General features: G+C 38.3%; 1 protein-coding gene across 1 annotated transcript in view; it reads left to right on the forward strand.

Moving 5' to 3' along the window:
* The first annotated feature begins 2198 nt into the window (after window positions 1-2198).
* The window catches only part of SDHAF3 (succinate dehydrogenase complex assembly factor 3), a 30554-nt gene continuing 13580 nt past the window's right edge, over window positions 2199-19172 (forward strand). Inside the window, exons 1-2 of the mRNA XM_015811587.1 lie at window positions 2199-2392; window positions 6164-6403. Coding sequence (XP_015667073.1) covers window positions 6221-6403 — 183 coding nt within the window. The 5' untranslated portion in view covers window positions 2199-2392; window positions 6164-6220. The remainder of the gene's footprint in view (window positions 2393-6163; window positions 6404-19172) is intronic.

Here is a 19172-nt window from a genome sequence, read left to right on the forward strand (position 1 = left end):
GAGATGGATTGTTTAAGTTTAGAGTTTGGAGTTAGAGATATTAATATTTGTTTACTTGTATTTGAATATTAGCCTAGGTTTGGTTTGGGAAGTCCGGGGGGTGGGGGGATGGGATAAATCATTGTGTAATACCTGTGATGTATTTCTTTTTTCTCTTATGATAAAAACAATAAAAAAATTTATATTGAAAAAAAAAAAAAATAAGTCAGGTCCAGCTTTCCACCTATCACAAAAAAGTAAACAAACAAAACGTAAATACAGAAGTATCAGCTATATGGAAATGCAGTACCAGCATTCTGTAATGTTCCCCAGCATCCTAAGAGAAGCACTGTTCTTTATCCTGGGAGTATAGTAATTTCCCTAAGAGTAAGTTTTGAAGTTTTCTACAATGTACGGTATAGATGTTTTGTAGCAGCTGTACAAGAGGAAACAGAGAGCAAGTGAGATAATTTCTTCATAAAATCAAGTACTCTTAAAAACAATAGAATGGCTCTGAAAATGTTCTTTATTTAGGTTTGGAAAAGCTGGGAGAAGGTATTCTCCTGCCCCCAAGTGGCTGCATTGTATAATCCACATTTGCCATAAGCTCTCATGTATTTAAGACTTAATTCTAGTGGTACATAGATAGATAGACAGATAATAATAATTCCGGTCAGTGATCAGATGAAACATAATATATATAAACAAAATATAGCTAAGAAAAAACCAACCGACCATCCATATAGATTTCAAAAATGGAAAAGGTATGATCCTACTATGAATTCTAATAGTCCAAAGTATTAAAGATTCTAAAATATTAGAATAACTGGAATTAGCATTTCATTCCTATGGAATTAGCATTTCATTCCTATGAGTCAAATAGATATTCAACCCATTGAAAAGGCAATGCTGTTACAGCCTTTAGTGTTTACCCTTTAGATCCACATAAAACACTGTATTTGCACTAAACACAGCAACCTTAGTGTCAGACATTATCTAAATAGCCAGCTTATAATTAAATAAAATAATGTTAAGAGTCAGTGGTATAAAGCAAACTATATATGTGGCACGTCATACATTTCCATCTGTATTAAGCTTATAAAGTGTATCCTACTTATTTACCTGCTTCCATTTTTCCAAACAGATCCCCATCTCTTATTTTGATTTTTATCTTTTATCCAATTCATTCTGTGCAGTCAATCAATCTGAGTGAAATAGTAAAAGTCCTTTTCCTCCTTCTCCTTCCCCCTCCCCCACCTTCAATTCAATTCAGAGGAGAATATTGCAGTGCTGGAGTGACAGGAAACACCAAGAATTCAAAGAATGTAAAAAGATGGCACTTTTTCAAAGGAAGAAAGAAAGGTAGAGAATACCATTTATGAAATGATGGGATCAGGTAATTTTAGATCCTGGACAGGAGGACTCTTATGCCTTTCTAGCCATAGCGTTGGCAGGTGAATAAGCACAATTTTGTTACAGACAAGGATAATCAAAATCAAAACTAAAACATGAACATTATATGACCCCAGATTATAAAATGCTTTTAAAAGAAAGCCTTGTATTTTGACAAGGATTGGGGACCTTTCTTGATCAGCCACTTATTGACATCCCACCCGTTTGCCCCCACCAGCTGTTAGCTTCTAGGTGACTATTTGCTCGTCTCCTTCTCTGTGGGGCTTGGCTCTTTGATCCTGTCCCACTACGCGAGAGTTGGGACGGAGGCGCAGAGATGTTCCTCCAAGCCCTTAACACGGCTTTTAACTTTTTCATGGCGTTACCATCTATGTTGCGAGCTTAATAGAGTCTACAGGTCTGAGTTACTAACCCTGCGTGTAAGAGCGCGGGTATGCCCACGCAGTGTAGGTTTTCGCAAGGCCTTGGGATGGCAGCTATCGGAGGACGTGGGCTCTGGCCAAGAGGGCGAATAAGAAAATGCGCGTTTCCCCTCCGCAGTTTATTTTCTCGGTAGACTTAGCTTCTTCGCGGAGAACAGCTGCTAAGCCTGAGAAATAGCTTCGCCCATCTACTTAGATTTTCCCAAGCACCGAGCCCCAAAGGAAGGAGAGACCACAAATCACTCAAGCCAGCCTAGGGCGGAGCGCAGAGCTGCCTTCCGGTGCTCGCAGCTAAACCCGCCGATGTCCAGCGTTCCGCGGTTTGTTGCCTGGCGGCCACCGTCGCTTTCGTTCTTACGCAACCTTCTTCAGCCGGGCGGAGACTAGGGAATGCTCCGAGAGTCGAATGGCATCTTCTCGGTCGTAACGTCAGGTAGCCGAGCAAGCGCGGCTGTCGATCTCTAGAAACCCCCCCTCCCCTCTTGTTTCCTAGGCAACGAGCAGTAAATCTCGCTGAGCAGACTTTCCTGGGGCCGATGACACGCATTCTGGAGTGGCGAGGTGATTGGATGAGATAGGTAGGTAGGTAGGTAAGTAGGTAGATTCTCTCTCTCTCTCTCTCTCTCTCTCTCTCTGTGTGTGTGTGTGTGTGTGTGTGTGTGTGTTTCTGTGCCTACATGTGATTATGTGCCACCAAGAAGTTTTATAATTCTAGTTACCACATGGATAGATTTTCTCCATGCTGAGGTGTCCCTAATCTGTTCTTTCAAATCTCCCAATGGTGGACCCATCACCACTGTAACTGAGTTCATCCACCTTGTTGCTGATCGGTCTCTTCCTCTGTTTCTTTCCACTTTTCACAGCATTAGAGCCTTTTCCAAAGAGCTGAGACTTCCTATTATTTGGAAGAAGTAAAGAAACCTGTTTCTGGTCATTTGCTCCTCGAATGAGAATTCTGGATTGATTTGTTCTATGATCCATTTGTTTGTTTTCTTGGCTGTCCAGAATACTCTCAGGAATCTTCTTCAACAATATTTATGTATATATGTGAATGGATGGATGGATGGGGTGAATGGATGGGGTGAATGGATGGATGGATGTGTGTGTGTGTGTGAGAAAGGGCCACATTATACAGTGAGATTACTCATTTCAGTTTAGATATTTATGAAATCAATGCAACTTGCAGGCAGATGCAAAATACTTCATGTTGGCCTGAGTCACATTACCCATGAAGCCATAATGTGGTTTCCTTGGGTACTGTAGGAGTAAATCCAACCATTGGGAATGGCAATCAGGATGTTGTATGCTCTCAGTCAGTTTATTCAAGATCTAGAAATCACAGCTTACAGGTAACCCTTAATTTACAACCATTCATTTAATAACTATTCAAAGTTACAAGAGAACTGAAAAAGTGACTTATTACTGGTTTTCACCCTTATAACCATTGCAGCATCCTCATGGTTACGTGATCAAAATTCAGGCACGTGGCAACTGTATTTATGACAGGTGCACTCTCCTGGAGTCATTTGATCACCATTTGTAACCTTCCCAGCCAGCTTCTGATAAGCAAAGTCAATAGGGAAAGTCAGAATCTATTTGCTTAATGACTGCATAATTCACTTAATCACCACAGTGATTCACTTATCAACAGTGCAAAAAGGTCATAAAATGGGGCAAAACTCACTTAACAACTGCCTTACTTAGCAACAGAATTTTTGGGCTCAATTGTGGTCATAAGTGGAGGACTACCTGTACTTCAGTGTATAAAGGAGTGCTTCCAGATGAACAGCTCTTAGTACTCCCAAGTTCTGTCTTTTTTTAACTGACAAAAAGGCTTGAAGACGTTGGAAAACAAAGAAATTTGACCTATAAGGTCAAAACACTTTCATAAGAGGTTCATCCTGCAGTGTAGTTAGTGAGACATGATCTGGAAATCCCCTTTGGTAGCCCACTCTAAGCTGAACTGCAGAAATTTTTATTTTTTTAGAAGAATACAAAATATAGCCAAAATGCCAAAATAAATTAAACAATTTTTTAAATTTCATATTACTATACTTCCATTGTTTATTTTTATTGCTGTACTCCTTTGCTATGGTGATATTTTATATTTTTTCCCCATCTTGTAAGCTGCCCATAGTAGACCCACAGCAAATAAATTTAATAAGTAAATCCTTAAAGTTAATAATAAAAAGAAAAAGAAGAGAAGAGAAAAATGGAAAACAAATAAATAAAAAATATCTATCTCACCCTGGGAGTGTTGCAGTTTATAATTTGGGAACCATTGTACTAAGCTATTTTAATATGAATAATCATGAAAGTAATGTATATGTTCCTAATGCAAAACACAAATTTCTATCATTCCAGAAATTATTGTATACAGTTTTATGCCCCGATTGAGCAATGAAATGTTTTTTTAACGTTTAGGTCTCTAGGGATTCCTTTAATCATTCTCTACCTCAGACTTCAGCTTCATGAATAAAGCTTAATAGTGGCATTGGATACATAATCCTCTGTATTGTTAGTAAAACCAAAATACTATTTTACATGTTGTATTATGACATAAATAAGCAGTTCACATCAAAACTTAGTTGCTTTAAACATCAGTAATATAATAGCATCTGTAACAATCCAGGCTACTCTCTCACTTGGAAATGATAGCTGTAAACATTCAACATGTTAATGAAAGATTAACTATGATGCACAAAACCATATTCACCCAAACTGAATGACATTGGCCAATTTAGTGAGCAACAGCTAGTTACTTAGCTGATGTTTCACCCTATTGTCATCAGATTGTACTTCTCTAGTGCTCCAGTATTTAAATTTGAGCATCTTGAATGTTCTTGTACAAAAATGACTGAATTCTCAACCTTGTATCATCGCAGCACAATAGACACATGCCTTCATTTCTTTATACAGAGCTTCATCATACTGACTGAAAATTCCCAACAAAATTCTGACACATCTATAAGGCCTCAGTATCTTTCTAATGCTGCATTTTAGATCAATGTATCATATTTAGAAGCCTGCCTGTATGTTGATGTTGAGAAAAATTTGAGAAGTATAGTGCAAGTTTATGCCACGCAGGGAGTTTACAGACTAGACTTTTGTCTTAGCCAGAAATATGAGAAATATAAGACTGAGAAGAAAAGTTCAGTGATTTAGGGCAAGAGTCACCAACCCTTGGACAGCGGATGGTACTGGTTTGTGGCCCAATGGGAACCGGGCCACACAAACTGCAGGCAAGTGTGCAGTTCATTTGCACATGTGCAGGATCTAAGTTGCATGTGAAACTATCCCTCCCCCCCCCCCCCCCCCATCACTTCCGCTGCCACCACTGTCAGTCCATGAGCTAGAAAGATTGGGGACCGGTGATTCAGAGAATGCATATGATAACGTGCATAGACCTGAATGACTGAATGTTTTGTATGAATATGATATACAATAGAAGGATGGTTTCTAAGTATACTAAGATAAGTTTGATGTAAGTAAAACATGCATGTGAATAAATGGAATGCTAAGTAAATTGTTCAGCAGAGACTAGGACAACGAAATGTGATGTTCCATTCATTATTTAAAATATTTATGGATAAAAATATGAAGAATGTTTGCAGTGAAGTTAGGAGACTGTTATATGTATATTTTTACATGCAAACAATATATTGGGTAGATTTGCAATGAATATTTGATGCAATGAGGCATATAAATCTGAAAGAGAAAATAGCGTGAATAAGGTAAAGTGAATAGTGTTGATATTAACTATCTTTCCTTTTTCTTATCTTATGTTTTTAATTTCTATTCCTTATTATTTATATCTATGTAAATAGACGATAATTTGAGTATTACGTATGTGTAAAATGGTTTTCTCTTCTTATCACTTGAAATACAGTTAGTGCAGGGGTAGGCAACCTTGACTCTTTTATGACTCATGGACTTCAACTCCCAGAATTCCTGAACCAGCCATACTGGCTCAGGAATTCTGGGAGTTGAATTCCATGAGTCATAAAAGAGCCAAAGATTGCCTATCCCTGGTTTAGTGGTAATTTTCCAGCAAATGGGGAGTCCAAAATCAAAATTTTCTGAGGCTGAATGTTGAATACTATTAGATATATACTGAATACTATAAGAATATTCCCTTCTTTACATAGATTACAGAGATTGTGTGTGTGTGTGTGTGTGTGTGTGTGTGTGTGTGTGTGTGTGTTGAAAGCATCATAAAAGTCACATACATACCCCCTCCCCCTTTCTGCATCTATTTTATACCCATTGCATGCACTGTAGTAGCATTTAACTAAGTGGCTACATAATGGTATCTATCTGACTTACTTATTTTTAAATTGTTTCCCTAGAACTAATACTGAAGCAAGCAGCAACATCAGATAATCCAGTGCTCTTTCTTCAGCATTATGCCAGGCAGTATACACCAACATGTGTCCCAAGTAAGGACTCTGTACAAAAAGATCCTTCAGCTTCACCGTTTGTTGCCACTGGAACTGAAAGCCTTGGGAGATCAATATGTGAAAGATGAATTCAGGCGACACAAATCCATCAGTCTTCAGGAGGCCCAGCACTTCCTACAGGAATGGGAGGCAAGTGATTTCTTCTATACTTGGAGTTTAACTTTGGTGCTTTGGATTAGTGCCAGATACAATGTGTCAAGGTTTCATAATTTGCACCCCAAAGGTACCTGCAATTCTCCCAGACACCCCTGAGCTTCTTAAAAAGTTGCTGTTGAATTGAAATGCTTAATAGACAAAAGTAGAAAAGTGTTAAGTGCTTGGCAAATAATCGTGGTATTGGATTTGATAATTAAAATAATTTTAAGTAAATTTAAAATAAAAAGAAATCAGATGATGTAGTTTTTCTCCTGGGCTCACTTATCTTATTTATTTTGGATATTTGGACTTTTAGTACTTCTTTCTATATTTCATTTAAGTTTAAATGTCCAATTTAAACTTAAATTTTATCCAAATAAAATTTAGACTTTATCTATCTTACTATGCAGTCTTTCTGGTAATCTTAAATTAAAATAATGTCAAATAATGTCAATGCTCATTCCATAATTAATGTATATTGCAGGCACCAGCTTCATTTGTTTTTATTTTATAATTAGGACGAGGGGCGCAGTGGCCCAGTGTTAAAGACACTGAGCTTGTTAGCTAGAAAGCTAACAGCCCAGGTTCAAGTGCTGTGTGACAGGGTAAGCTTCCATTACTTGCTCCAGCTCTTGCAAACCTATCTGTCATGGTTCCGACTAATGAAACCAAATACATCAGAACTCTGAGGCTTGAAGTTTCCTCAAAGCACGTGTTTACTGAATACATAATATCGGTACAGTCAAAAGTGCAACCAACTCTAAAATTTGCCTTACCGATTCAATGTAACTAAATGTAAGAATTCCCTCCCCTCTACTATGCTATAGATCATGCTACCCATTAAAAGCAATTGGTGGGCTTCGTGAAACCTCTTCTCTCCACCTTCCAGCTCCTGTGGAAATGATCTTGGTTCCCATAGGACTGCTCCGTGTTTAGTCTAGCAAAGCTATCATTTTCTTCCCCCCTTCTCCCCTCAACCTGTGGCAACTCAGAATGACAAAAATGGCTTTAGCCAGGTTCGTTTCAGAAGTTGATGTAGGATTCCCCTAAAGAGAAAGCAGTTCCTGAAAATAAGAAGCATCGATACACATTAGTATTTTACTAATTCCCTATTCTATTGTCTGGGGGTTCTTTAGGTTTTTGGGATGTTTATTATGAAACTTATGTATTAATCTATCTGCCTTTACATCTTTACTCTTCACCCATCTAGCTTCAGACAAAGGATAGCCCTTCCATTGAAATAAGTACTGTAATTTCCCCTTATACCATCTAGAATCAAGAATTCATTTTATTGCATAATGGGTGTCACCCTCTACCATAATGAGACGTGGGGCAGTTCAAGGTACTGGTCTCAGTGTTGATTCTACAATTGGTTTCAACAAACTGCAATGGAAAACTGGATGTATTTTCCCCAAGAGTCGTGGAGCTTTAGCTTCACTGTGTCAGGGTTTATGATTCGTACGATAGGGAAGGGACCAATATATTTAGGTCCTAGCTTTTTAAAGTGTAGTTTTAATCTTAGGTATTTGGTTTAGAGATAGACTTTCACCCCTATATGAAACAGTTTCTGGGAGAATCACTTCTTATCTGCTTGCTCTTTTTGAATCTTTGTGGCTAAGGTACGTTTAACATTTACCCAAACACTCTCAGTGAGTTTACCCACTCAGTCAGTGTTTGTGAGAAGTGGGCTCTTGAGGGTATTCAGGCATGGGAATGAACTCCCTGCCTGTAGCCACTTTGAACGGAGTAAGTCCAGTACTGCTGTGTACAGTGTTATTGTATGCCACTTCAACAAAAGGCAGGCTATCTGCCCAATTAATTTGCTGATAGTTAACATAGCATCTCAGATATTGTTCCACCATTGCATTTGCACATTCAGCAGCTCCATTCATATTCGGATCAAAAGCTGAGCTGAGCCCTGAGGTGAATCTGATCAGCTTCAGGAACTCCCTCCAGAATTTTGCTGTGAATTGGACCCTTTAATCTAATATAATTCTTCTTGTGCTCTGTGGAGTCTGTAGATATGTTTTAAAAACAGTTTCGCCAGTTTCAGGGTGGAGGGAAGTCCAGGGCAGGCTGTAAAATGAGCCTGCTTTGAGAAAAGGTCAATAACAGTCCATATTAAGGTATTTCCGCTATTTTCTGGGAGTTCTACAGTGAAGTCCATTGCTATTTCCTGCCAAGGCTGGGATGATTCCAAACCTGCTGTAATAGACCAGGGGGCTTTTCTGGTCTTTTCTTCATGGCAGCACAAATTGCACAGCTCTTTACATAGCTTTCAATATCTTTTTTCATTCCTGGCCACCAGAACTGCCGTCTTACTAAGTATAAAGTCTTTAGAAATCCAAAGTGACCGGCTTGCTTGGCATTATGGCTTTGTTGTAGGGCTGGGAACCTGAGGGTGCTAGGAAGGTACAATTTGGAGTCTTTCCATGCTAATCCTTCTCTATGGGTCAACACTTGCTTATTGTCTCTGAATCAGGGGTTGGATTTCAGTTCGGTTCTGAATTTCTGGATCAAGCTGTTGTCGTGGTCGGGGGATTTTTTTGCATTTGATGTCTAGTGGTGACTTGAAAGGCTTTTTATGGATAGAGGATTGCTTTTATACTTGTGGCATTCTAGACAAGACATCAGCTAGGAAGTTCTTCCCTCCAGGAATGTACCTCATCGAAATATTGTGCCCATCAAACTGTTTGGGGATAACTTCCGCAGGGTTATAAGTGCCTCAAGTTTCTTATGGTCAGTTCACATCTCAAATGGTATCTTACTCCCCTCTAGGAAATGGCACCAGGTTAGCAATGCCCATTGCACAGCCAATACCTCCTTCTCCCATACAGCCCATCACTGCTCTGTGCTGGTGAGTTTCCTGGAGGTGTAAGGGCATGGTTGCAGGTCCCCCTTGTTGTTTTTCTGAAGAAGAACTGCTCCCACTGAAACATCACTGGCATCCGCTTGGATGATGAACTCCTCAGGTTTAGGGTGTTTGAGGACTGGTTTTCCTGAAAACAACTTTTAAGCTGTTCAAAAGATGCTTGGCATTCCATAGTCCATTTTAAAGGTTGGCTGGGATGGGGTTCCCCCCCCCTTTACCTGTCTTCAAACGTTCAGTAATCAATAGAGCTATTTTAGCGAAGAAGGGAATGAATTGCTGGTAAAAATGAGCAAGCCCCAGAAAGCTCTGTAGTTGCTTGTGAGTTCGAGAGGGTTGCCTTCAAGAACGGCCTTGACTTTTTCTGGGTCCATCTCCACCCCTTCATTTGAAATTTGGTACCCTTGGTAATCAAGGTGTGTCTGATGGAACTCACTTTTGGATAGCTTGACATAAAGGTTTGCCTTTAATAATTTTTTAAGCACTTCACGAACCAACCTGATATGTTCTTCCATTGTTTCTGTAAAGATGAGGATGTCGTCAAGATAAACTAGGACCCCCTTTGTTTCATACACTTTACCAAAGGAATTCAGCCCCCCTTGGCAGGCATGCTCATTGACTTTCTGAGAAGAAGACAGAGAGAAGATTGCAAATCGCAATCACAATATTATGGGGCACTTGGCAACTGGCAGTAAGTGTGAAAAGGTTGCAGAAGCATCCAGATCATGATTACTGTGACTGGAGGGGGGAGCCATGACCTTTTACATCAGCTGGAAATGCTTTATGGGGCATGAAATACCCTTTCTGAAGATTGTAGTAACTTTGAACATTCATTAAATGACTGGTTGTAAATCAATGACTACCTGTAATATGCCAACTTTAAGGCCTATACTGCAGCTTCATCTGTTTATTACTTTAAGTTGATGGGAAACACTGTTTTGTTTTGTTTTTAGCAGTTGAGAGATTCGGTGGTTGCAAACTCTTTTTTTGGACCACATGATGTCCTAGGGTTTCAAATGATCTAACTTTATTTTATATCAGGGGAGGGAATCTTTTATTTGCTGAGGGACACATCACTACACATGAACTTTGTTGAAGGATGTATATGGTTACACTAGAGCCAAAAATAGATTGAGAAATAAACATTTGAAATCTCTTTTTTTGTTTGGCTTCCAAACAACAGGCTGCTTGAAGGAAATTGCAGATAATTCTTACTAGAGGCCAAGACTGGCCTTTTGAAAGAGCTTTTGAAATTTAGCCTAAGAGCTGTTTGAAAGTAGACTGGAGGCTGTAAGATACACATCCATCTTACACTCTTCATGTTGCAGAAATAATTTTTAAAGCTATGTAAGCTTATCCTCTTCTAGATGTAATCAAGAAGCAATCCTCCCAAAGAGAGCTGCTTAGATTAATCAGTGAATCTGACCTGGAAGTTTTCATGGGATCACAGAATATTATTGGTGTTCCTTTGATATTGATGGTATAGGGGTGTCTTATTAAGCCAAGATATACAAACCTTTGGCCAGAATATGTTCTCTCTTTCTTTTGATGTGAATTGTGATTAAACTAGGAAATCTTTAGTTATCCTAAGTTTCTTTTGTCTAAAGCAAGAAACTAAGGTTTTATGCTTTGGAACTATGCTTTGAGGTAATTTGCTTATTCTAAAGCTTATAACTAGAGCTTTAGTTTCTAAAGGAAATGGGAAAATATAGTTAATTAGCAGCTTTCCAGTTTTATTACAGCTTTTTATTTAGATAAATAAAAAGCTGTAATGAAACTGGAAAGCTGCTAATTAACTTGATATTTTGGCTTCATTAAAAAATTATTATTGTCAACACCAAATCATTATGTTGTTTTGGCTTTTTTTATTTTGTCAAAAGCTGACTGCTTGCATTCAGTCCATACTGGTCAGCTCTTAACTCAAGTTTCAGGATATATTGTGGGTCTGGCTCCTGAGATATACATAATTCCAGGTTTAAAATGATCATAGTTTCCTTATAGTATACTGTGTAATGAATTGGAATGAATTTAGATATACTTACCTATAACTTCAGCATCAGAAATCTTTTCCCCATGCTCAAAGTAACCTTCTATAATAACTAGGTAAAGAGGTCTGTAGTGTATTTATTCAGAAAAGGGAAAGGCAAAGCAATAGGGGGAAAAAATCTGTTGTACTGTTGCTGCAAGCTGTATCCTGTTGATTTCAGCCTTCCCAATCCAGTGCGCTCCAAATATTTTGTACTATAAGATATTAAAATGTAATAGAAAGCAATAAAGATGTTTATCCTGAAACATATTTAAAACAGATTTAAAGATGAGAAACACACGAATTATTTTATCTGCAGAAATGTACTGAAGAAAAAAACCTGAGATACGTTATATAGGTCTCTCATTCATAGCATTTCTTCTTGTTTCTCAAAAATCATTATCTTTAAAGCAATGGATGCTGGGAATATTTTTTTCACGTATGTAGTGTTTTTCTAATTGAGTGTTCTAGAACAAGAAAAACAATTATTTCAGCACTATTCTTAAGCAACTGAAGGAGTTCCATAACCTAGTATATTTCAGATCTATTGAGACTGCCATTCCCAGAATTTGTACCTTGTAGCCATAGTGACAGAAATCTGGGACTTATAGTCTTATTGTATTTGGAAGATCTCAGATGAGACAGGTTTGGCTAGTTTTAATATAAAACAAGTCATCTTGAGCTAAATCTCTAGTGATTTCATGGACATGTCCATGTAATTTTCTCAGCAACAGTAGAGAAATGTTTGCTGTTCCTTCTTCAGGGTTGTTGTTTATTTTTTTTTTAATTATTTATCATTCTAGTTAGTAATCCCAGGATTTTTGGGTAGTCTCAAAGTGCTATTTATAGCTAACCCAGTTTAGTTTTTATAAATCTGCTAAATTTACCTAGTTCAGCTACCTGGTTGAGTTCAGGCTAAGATAATAAAAGTTAAACTCTCCCTGACCTATTAAAGATATTTGTCCTTTTCCTGCAACTTTTGGCATCTTCCAAGCAGTGAAGTTTGAGGCTATGGAATTTTTTTGTGGGGGCCTCCTTGGGATTGTTTTTATTAATCATCCAGGATCTTTGATCTAATAATTGGAATCAAGTGGTACAGGCAGCTTGCTGGGAATCAGGTAAAATATATGCCATGGTGCAATGGATTGATTAAGAAATGGATGTATCTCTTTCTCAAATATATACCTATATGAAGATGAGGTGTTGAACAGCTTCTGATTGGGAGTTTTGTTCTAGGTTTTTCGTGCATAGGATTTGAGCTTATTTTACTTTGGAATTAATTATTAATTATTTGGAATATCCCACCTATAACAAAATAATAGGTGGCCAAGAGAGATTCCTGAAGCTGCTAAAGGTGAGGTATTACAACCTTAAGTTCAGCTACTTTAGATTGTGTGAATTTCAACTCCTAGAATTCCCCAGCAAGCATTAGTGGATTCCTGCATTAGCGGATAGATTCTGGACAAAGAATGATGTGCAATATCAGTCATCTTGCTTTATTGTAGCAGGTTCAAATCTTTTTACTTCTAAGATTTACTTTTAATTGAAAGTTGGATTTTGGTTCTTACTTCTTAATTTCTCACTGAATAGTTCTATAATAGTGGAACTATTCTTGCAAACCATCCTAGATCGGGATAAACCTAAATCTATCAGTGGGCAGGTTAGAAGAAACATATCTTCATACCCTATATATGCCATCATATATACATAGCTAGCATTGGTCAACTGATCCATGTCTCAGTCACCAGCTGATTTGCATAAATACACCTGTGTGGCCAAAGGTTAATATGTACTATAGATTGCCCACATCTCTGTTAATGATAATATAATGGAAAGACAGCAGCTTTTGCAGTTGATCCCTGCAAATCTTCCTTCTCCTTTCAGAAAGTTAGTAAGTCTACAGAATCTCTAAAGATTGAAGGAAAGATCTTGAATCAGCTAGGGAGAACATAGGACCCAGTATTCTAAATTCAGGGACTAGAGACATGAACTTCAGAACAATAGAATGGATTTTTACTTCCAGTCAAAATATTCATGCCACTAAAATCTAACTATTTTGTCAGTTCATGTTGGATCTGCTTGTTGCAGAAGTGAAAATTTCGTGGCAACACTGCAATTTTATTGTCTTCTTTATATAAGGTTGCATTTTCTGAAATGACCCACATGATGGCACCAAATACCTGTGTCAGGGCTTTTTGAAAAAAATTAGTTTCATTGAAGGTAGTAAATAGACAAGGGACTTATGGTAAAGTGCATTGACCTGGCCCTGTGAACTGATTCGTTACAAAATTGTTTGTTGCTGTTTTGGTACAAAGACCAGACATCACCTCATAGTTTACAGACTCCCATGAATATAAACAGGAAAAAAATATTAGGGGATTGGACTGGAAAAAATACCTTAAATATTATCAACATAGGACACTGCCTATTAGCAGGTCAATGGCTTGCTAAAATGCTAGGTAGTGAATCTTTTCCATTACCTTATCCTATCAAATGGAAAGACCACTAATTGAATCAGGGCTCCTTGACATAAAACATAAAGGCTTAGTCATTCTACTCACATCATATTCATTAGGATTTTAAATTTTGTTTATTAATTCAGTGTACAGACTGCCTAATGGAAACAACTCAAAAATAGCATATGGCAGAGAATGGACCTGATTTTTTTTTAAAGGCCAAGTTTTCTACCTGCATAGTTCCTTATGTCCTTTTATATGAGAATGTATAAGTAACTGATGATTTTGATTCTTTTTTGGGCACCTTTAGATTTTTAAAGTTTCTGAACTCCCCTGAGAAGTATAGTTCAAACACACTAGAGGATACTTAGTTGAGGAAAGGTACTCTTATGATCCAGGTGCAATGCCTTTTGATGATAGACAAACTAGGTTCTCTGGCCACTCTTGATTTAAGCGTATTCACATACTGGCTCTAAGAGATAGTGTGAGTTATCTGGTTTAATAAGTAGGACCAGCCACTGTGTTTTATACAGACACTGCTACACCTAGCAATATTGTATCCTTTAACTGTACAGCATAAACAAGAATTTACTTTCCTCTGTCTTGAATCTTCCATCATACTTCATTAAATAACCATTTTAGCAAGTCTTATCCTTATTTATCCACCATTTATTCATCTTCTTGTTAATTCTACATTCTTTCCAGCATCATGTTCTAATGTTTTTTAGAAACCCATCCTAAGAATTTGACATTATTGATTCTGAAGTGTGTTCAACTCAGACTTCACACAAAATGCATCCAATACATTTTTATGTGAAGTGACACAGGTAAAGTAATCTCTCTCCCCATCTCCAAATAGAGGATATGCAAGTAGAGTGAAATAGCTATAAACATATAAAAGAATGGGACCACCATTCTAAAATAATTTCCTTCATCTTGAAAATTGTAATGGGTGTTGAGGTCGGCAAGAGACCGGCTGAGCCAGGGGAGGAGTCAAGTGGGGAATTAAGCTGAAATCTCTACATAGGCACAAGAGGGCAAAGTCCGAACCTTATCTTCTCTGGGCCAGTTGCAAAGCACCAGTCTGAGAAGATTCCTGTGTTATAGGCATGAGCTCTAAAATAGCTAATTGAATTATTCATATGTGGATCTGATAGTTCACTACTTATAATTTTGTAAAGAAGAGGTTAACAGTTTCAGTGTTAACCTCTTCTGTACACCTTCCTTCATTCAAATATCAATGATATTTCTTAATAAATATATTTCTATTTCTGGTACATTAACTGTAAGGTTAGAATGTTTAAAATACTTTTCATGTTGTTATTGATAATATATTTTATAATATATTTTATTTATATTGCTTTTAATGAGTTGGATCTCTGAAACGTTTGACAATGAAATATGTACGTCAAAATCAGTAGTTATTTTTGAAATGAGTGTGTAATATAGAGAGACAGATAACGTTTAACACACATTAAAAATGAAATTTTGTTGTTTGGTCTCAAAGGTGTACACATACATAACATATTTGAACCCACTATATACAACATATATATAACATATAAATATTAATCACTGTCCATCTTGAATACATAGTGGAAAGAGGAAGCTTTGGAGTTCACAAGGTTAATACTGTATAGCACAAAACTGTAACTGAATCTGGATGTTCTGCTTCAGATACCATGAAGCCTCCTCCCAAAAGGTAACAAGGAAAACGAAGAGGATGTGTCGTGTCCCAGGCAATCTTGCGGACCCTGCTCAAGCAGCACTTCTGTGCTATGTCCTGGATGGGAGGGAGGGAACTGCCAATGATCTTTTCGGCCATTCTCACCACTCTCTGCGCCGCCTTCCTGTCTGAAGCAGTGATGCTTCCAAACCAGACTGTGATGCTGTATGACAGGATGCTCTCGATCGTCCCCCTGTAGAAAGTGGTAAGGATAGGGGAAGGAACATGTGCTTTTCTCATGCGATGCAGAAAATACAGGCACTGTTGTGTGCCCGCTTCACCCTGGTGTCTCACTGTTGAGTGACCAAGCCAGCCTACTCGTTAGCTGCACATTCAGAAATTTGATGCTGGTAACCATCTCCACAAATGGTTAAGAATGCTTAAATGCTATGCTATAATTGAAAGTTCTTTAAATAGAATAATTAAATGAGGTAAAAATGCCTTTATAAATAGTTTTATAAATGTGCATAATAGTAATGTATCATTAATATTTTTTCCTTAACAAGTGTGTGAATCTCTCCTGTTTTTAAAATTAATCATGATATCAATTTTAATTACTTTATACAGCTCAAGAAAATGCATTTTTAATTTAATACATTTACAATGTTTCAAATCACACATAGTTAATGTAGTTAGTTAAAGGAGTAAATTTCAGAAGTATTGTTTAAGTATTATTTTCTTTATTTAATGTTGAAAAAGGAAAAAAAATCCCACTGATCTAAGTAAAGAACAAATTCATATGAATGATTTGAAACTAGGAGTATGTATATTTTTGCATGTATGTATTATTCATAGTTTTGAACCGCCCATCTTCCTCAGAGAGAAAGGCTCTGGGCTGTATATAAAAACAGTATATAAAAATTTAAAAAGTTAGAAGAAGGCAAGGATGATAAAACACTCTTATAATTAATTTAAAAGGTGAAGAGAGGGGTTTCAGGGCACCCGACAGCCCCACGGCTGCGTGCTCCTCTGGGCTCTACACATGAAGCCACAGAGCTATGTTTGATTATTTTTTATAGAAGGCCAGGAGAGTGGAGACCTGCCTCACCTCCAGGGAGCAGAATATTCCACAGGATGGGGACAGTGAGAGAGCGAGCCTCTCTTCCAGGACCCCACTTCTTTAACTGATGGGGTCTGCAAGATACCTGCCCAGCCGGCCCAGATGGGACTGGCAGATGCAGTGGGACAAAGATGGTTCCATAGTATATAGTATGTCAAATGTATATAAATTCTGGTGAATTGTATTAATATTCACAGACCAAACAATAAAATAAAAATCTACCATTTACTATCCACATATTTAGAATGATATTTTTGCTCTTGTCTTTGTCCTAGATTCCTTTAACATGTATTTATCTATGAAAAGTGAGCTTTATCTTTAAAGCAAACATTATTCTAAAATTAATATCCAGTGATGCAGCTGGCCTTCAGTTATTATATAAGAGTCCAGTTGTTTTTGTTTTGTCAGATGCTGTATTTTGTTCTTTCTTGCCTTGTGCAGTCATATTCTCAGGAGCCATCACATTTATGTAGCTACCTCCAAATACAAATGTGCTGTCTGTGGAATCTGAATGCATATCTAAATGCTTTTCTAAACTACTTTTGATAGTGTCAGGCTTCTTCTTCCCTATTAAGGCAGTAATTTGAAGAGTTAGTAAAAGAAGATCTCCATGCAAGGCTGTCTTAGTATTATGCAACAAATTACTTTGGTGTGTTCCACAACTACAAGAAACATAAAGAACAATGATTCATTTTTTAACTTTCAAGGGGATTGAAGTCTTATGCAGAGCATTGCAAATTTCCTCAGTCAGCATCAGTGACAATGGTAGTTTAGTGGCAGCACAATTTATTTATGAATAATAACAGCTGGGCAGCAATTTGAATTGGTACAATTTGAATTGGACTCAGAAACAACCTGGAAGCATTACACATCACACAGCATTTGTGCTATGATTATATCACCCCCCCTTTTTTTTTTTGTTAACCAATGCTCAGTAACACAATAGCTATATGTGCAGGAGTATCTATTGCATCCATAACTGACATTGCTAGCGTCTTCAAAATGGATTTTAAAAGAACAATTTAAAAGACTGAAATATTGTGAGAAAACTAAAAACTTAGGATAAAGTTGATAAAATCTCTGGAAATTTTTCTTAAAAGAATTTAGGCAACATATTTTGGATGGGGGTGGAAGATGCATTTAGACTATGACTGCATTTAGTTGCAAAGACAGCTCAAAATACAAAGCATTGGCATCATCCAAACAAAAGATTGCTAATTTAAGTAGAGCTACTTTACCTGTAGATAAACAATATTTTTGACTGAGAGATGCAGCCTTTTGCTGCACACAACTATTTATAATTCTTGGGAACATTGTCTATATTTCTTTCCAGAAAATAACCAAAAGGTTCATGTTTCTTTCCTAATCGAAAAGTTGAGCAATAAATACGGAAACTCAAGTTTCTCCAGCACTGGAGATGGAGGATCCACCCGTGGGTTGTGACTGTATTCCTGCCCAATCAGATCAAGTCAGCCAAAGTTGTCACGCCCCGTCCTTGGACCTATGCCCAGTCTTGACTTGATCTGCCCAAAGAACAGGACGTACAACTTTGGCTCGTAGGGACTATCTAAATTTAGTGGTTCCTCCATCTTCAGTTCTACGATTGGTAAAGTAGTTAAAAATTGACATACTAAAATTCGGCCCCTCTGTCAGCTCTACTGTGGGGGGTGATTTATTGGGAGACTGAAGGGGGCCCCTTCTTTTTCCCCTCCCTCCATGAGCTCACAGGTTAGGGCTCATTAATTAGAATTAAAATTTACAATAGCGGAGCGCATTAGGGCTTGCTCCAGCGGCTCCGTTGACGGCAGGGACTGACGAGAATTCAAAAGCTCTCAGTTCCCTCCGTTCTCTCCTCTCCGCGATCTCACGAAGGGAGAAAGGCCGTTCGGCTGCTCTCTTCCTTTTGACGATTGGCCTCTTGTGACGGGGATTGCGGCTGCATCCCCGGGGAGGCCAATTATAGCGGAGACAGCCCGAGGAAACCGTTCGGCTGAAGGCTTCCTCGGCGAGTATTTCCCTGATAGCGGGGATCGCGGCGGCAACCCCGGAGAGGCAAATCGACCGAGGAGGCGGACGCTTCCTCGGCGAGATTGTTTTTACAGCGGCGGGGATCGCGGCTGCATCTCCGGCGGCGAAAATTAGCAAAACGCGGGGTTTTTTTGGACGTTGCGGCTGCGGCGCTCCGAGGCACACAGGGACAGGCCGAACTTTAAATTGATTTTTTTCGGCCGTTTCCTGGCTAGTTGGAGTCTGTTCAGGGTGCCGCCTCGCTCCCAGGGGGCTTCTGCAACTTCCAACGGTACGGAGTTGACGGTGTGATTTTTGGGCGCGGCCGCCATTTTGTCTCAGGAAATAGAATTAATCACCCAGGAATCGGGGAGAAAAGAGTCTCCACAAAGAGAAAAAGAGTTATTCTCATAATTTCAGTGTGCACCTCAGGGCAAGCCACCATTTTATAGGCGGCGGCCATTTTGTCTCCAAGGGAAATATCAATTTTCCAAAGGACTTAGTTTCATAGCTTGGTGGCTCCTGGCCTTCACTAATTACCAGCCTTATTGGGTAATCTGCAGCCAATTCTTGTGCTGTGTACAATTTCAGCACTCACTGGAAATTGTGGGCGTGCGCT

The sequence above is a fragment of the Protobothrops mucrosquamatus genome, unplaced genomic scaffold (assembly GCF_001527695.2).
Source record: "Protobothrops mucrosquamatus isolate PMUCROS unplaced genomic scaffold, P.Mucros_1.0 scaffold45, whole genome shotgun sequence".
Lineage (NCBI taxonomy): Eukaryota > Metazoa > Chordata > Lepidosauria > Squamata > Viperidae > Protobothrops > Protobothrops mucrosquamatus.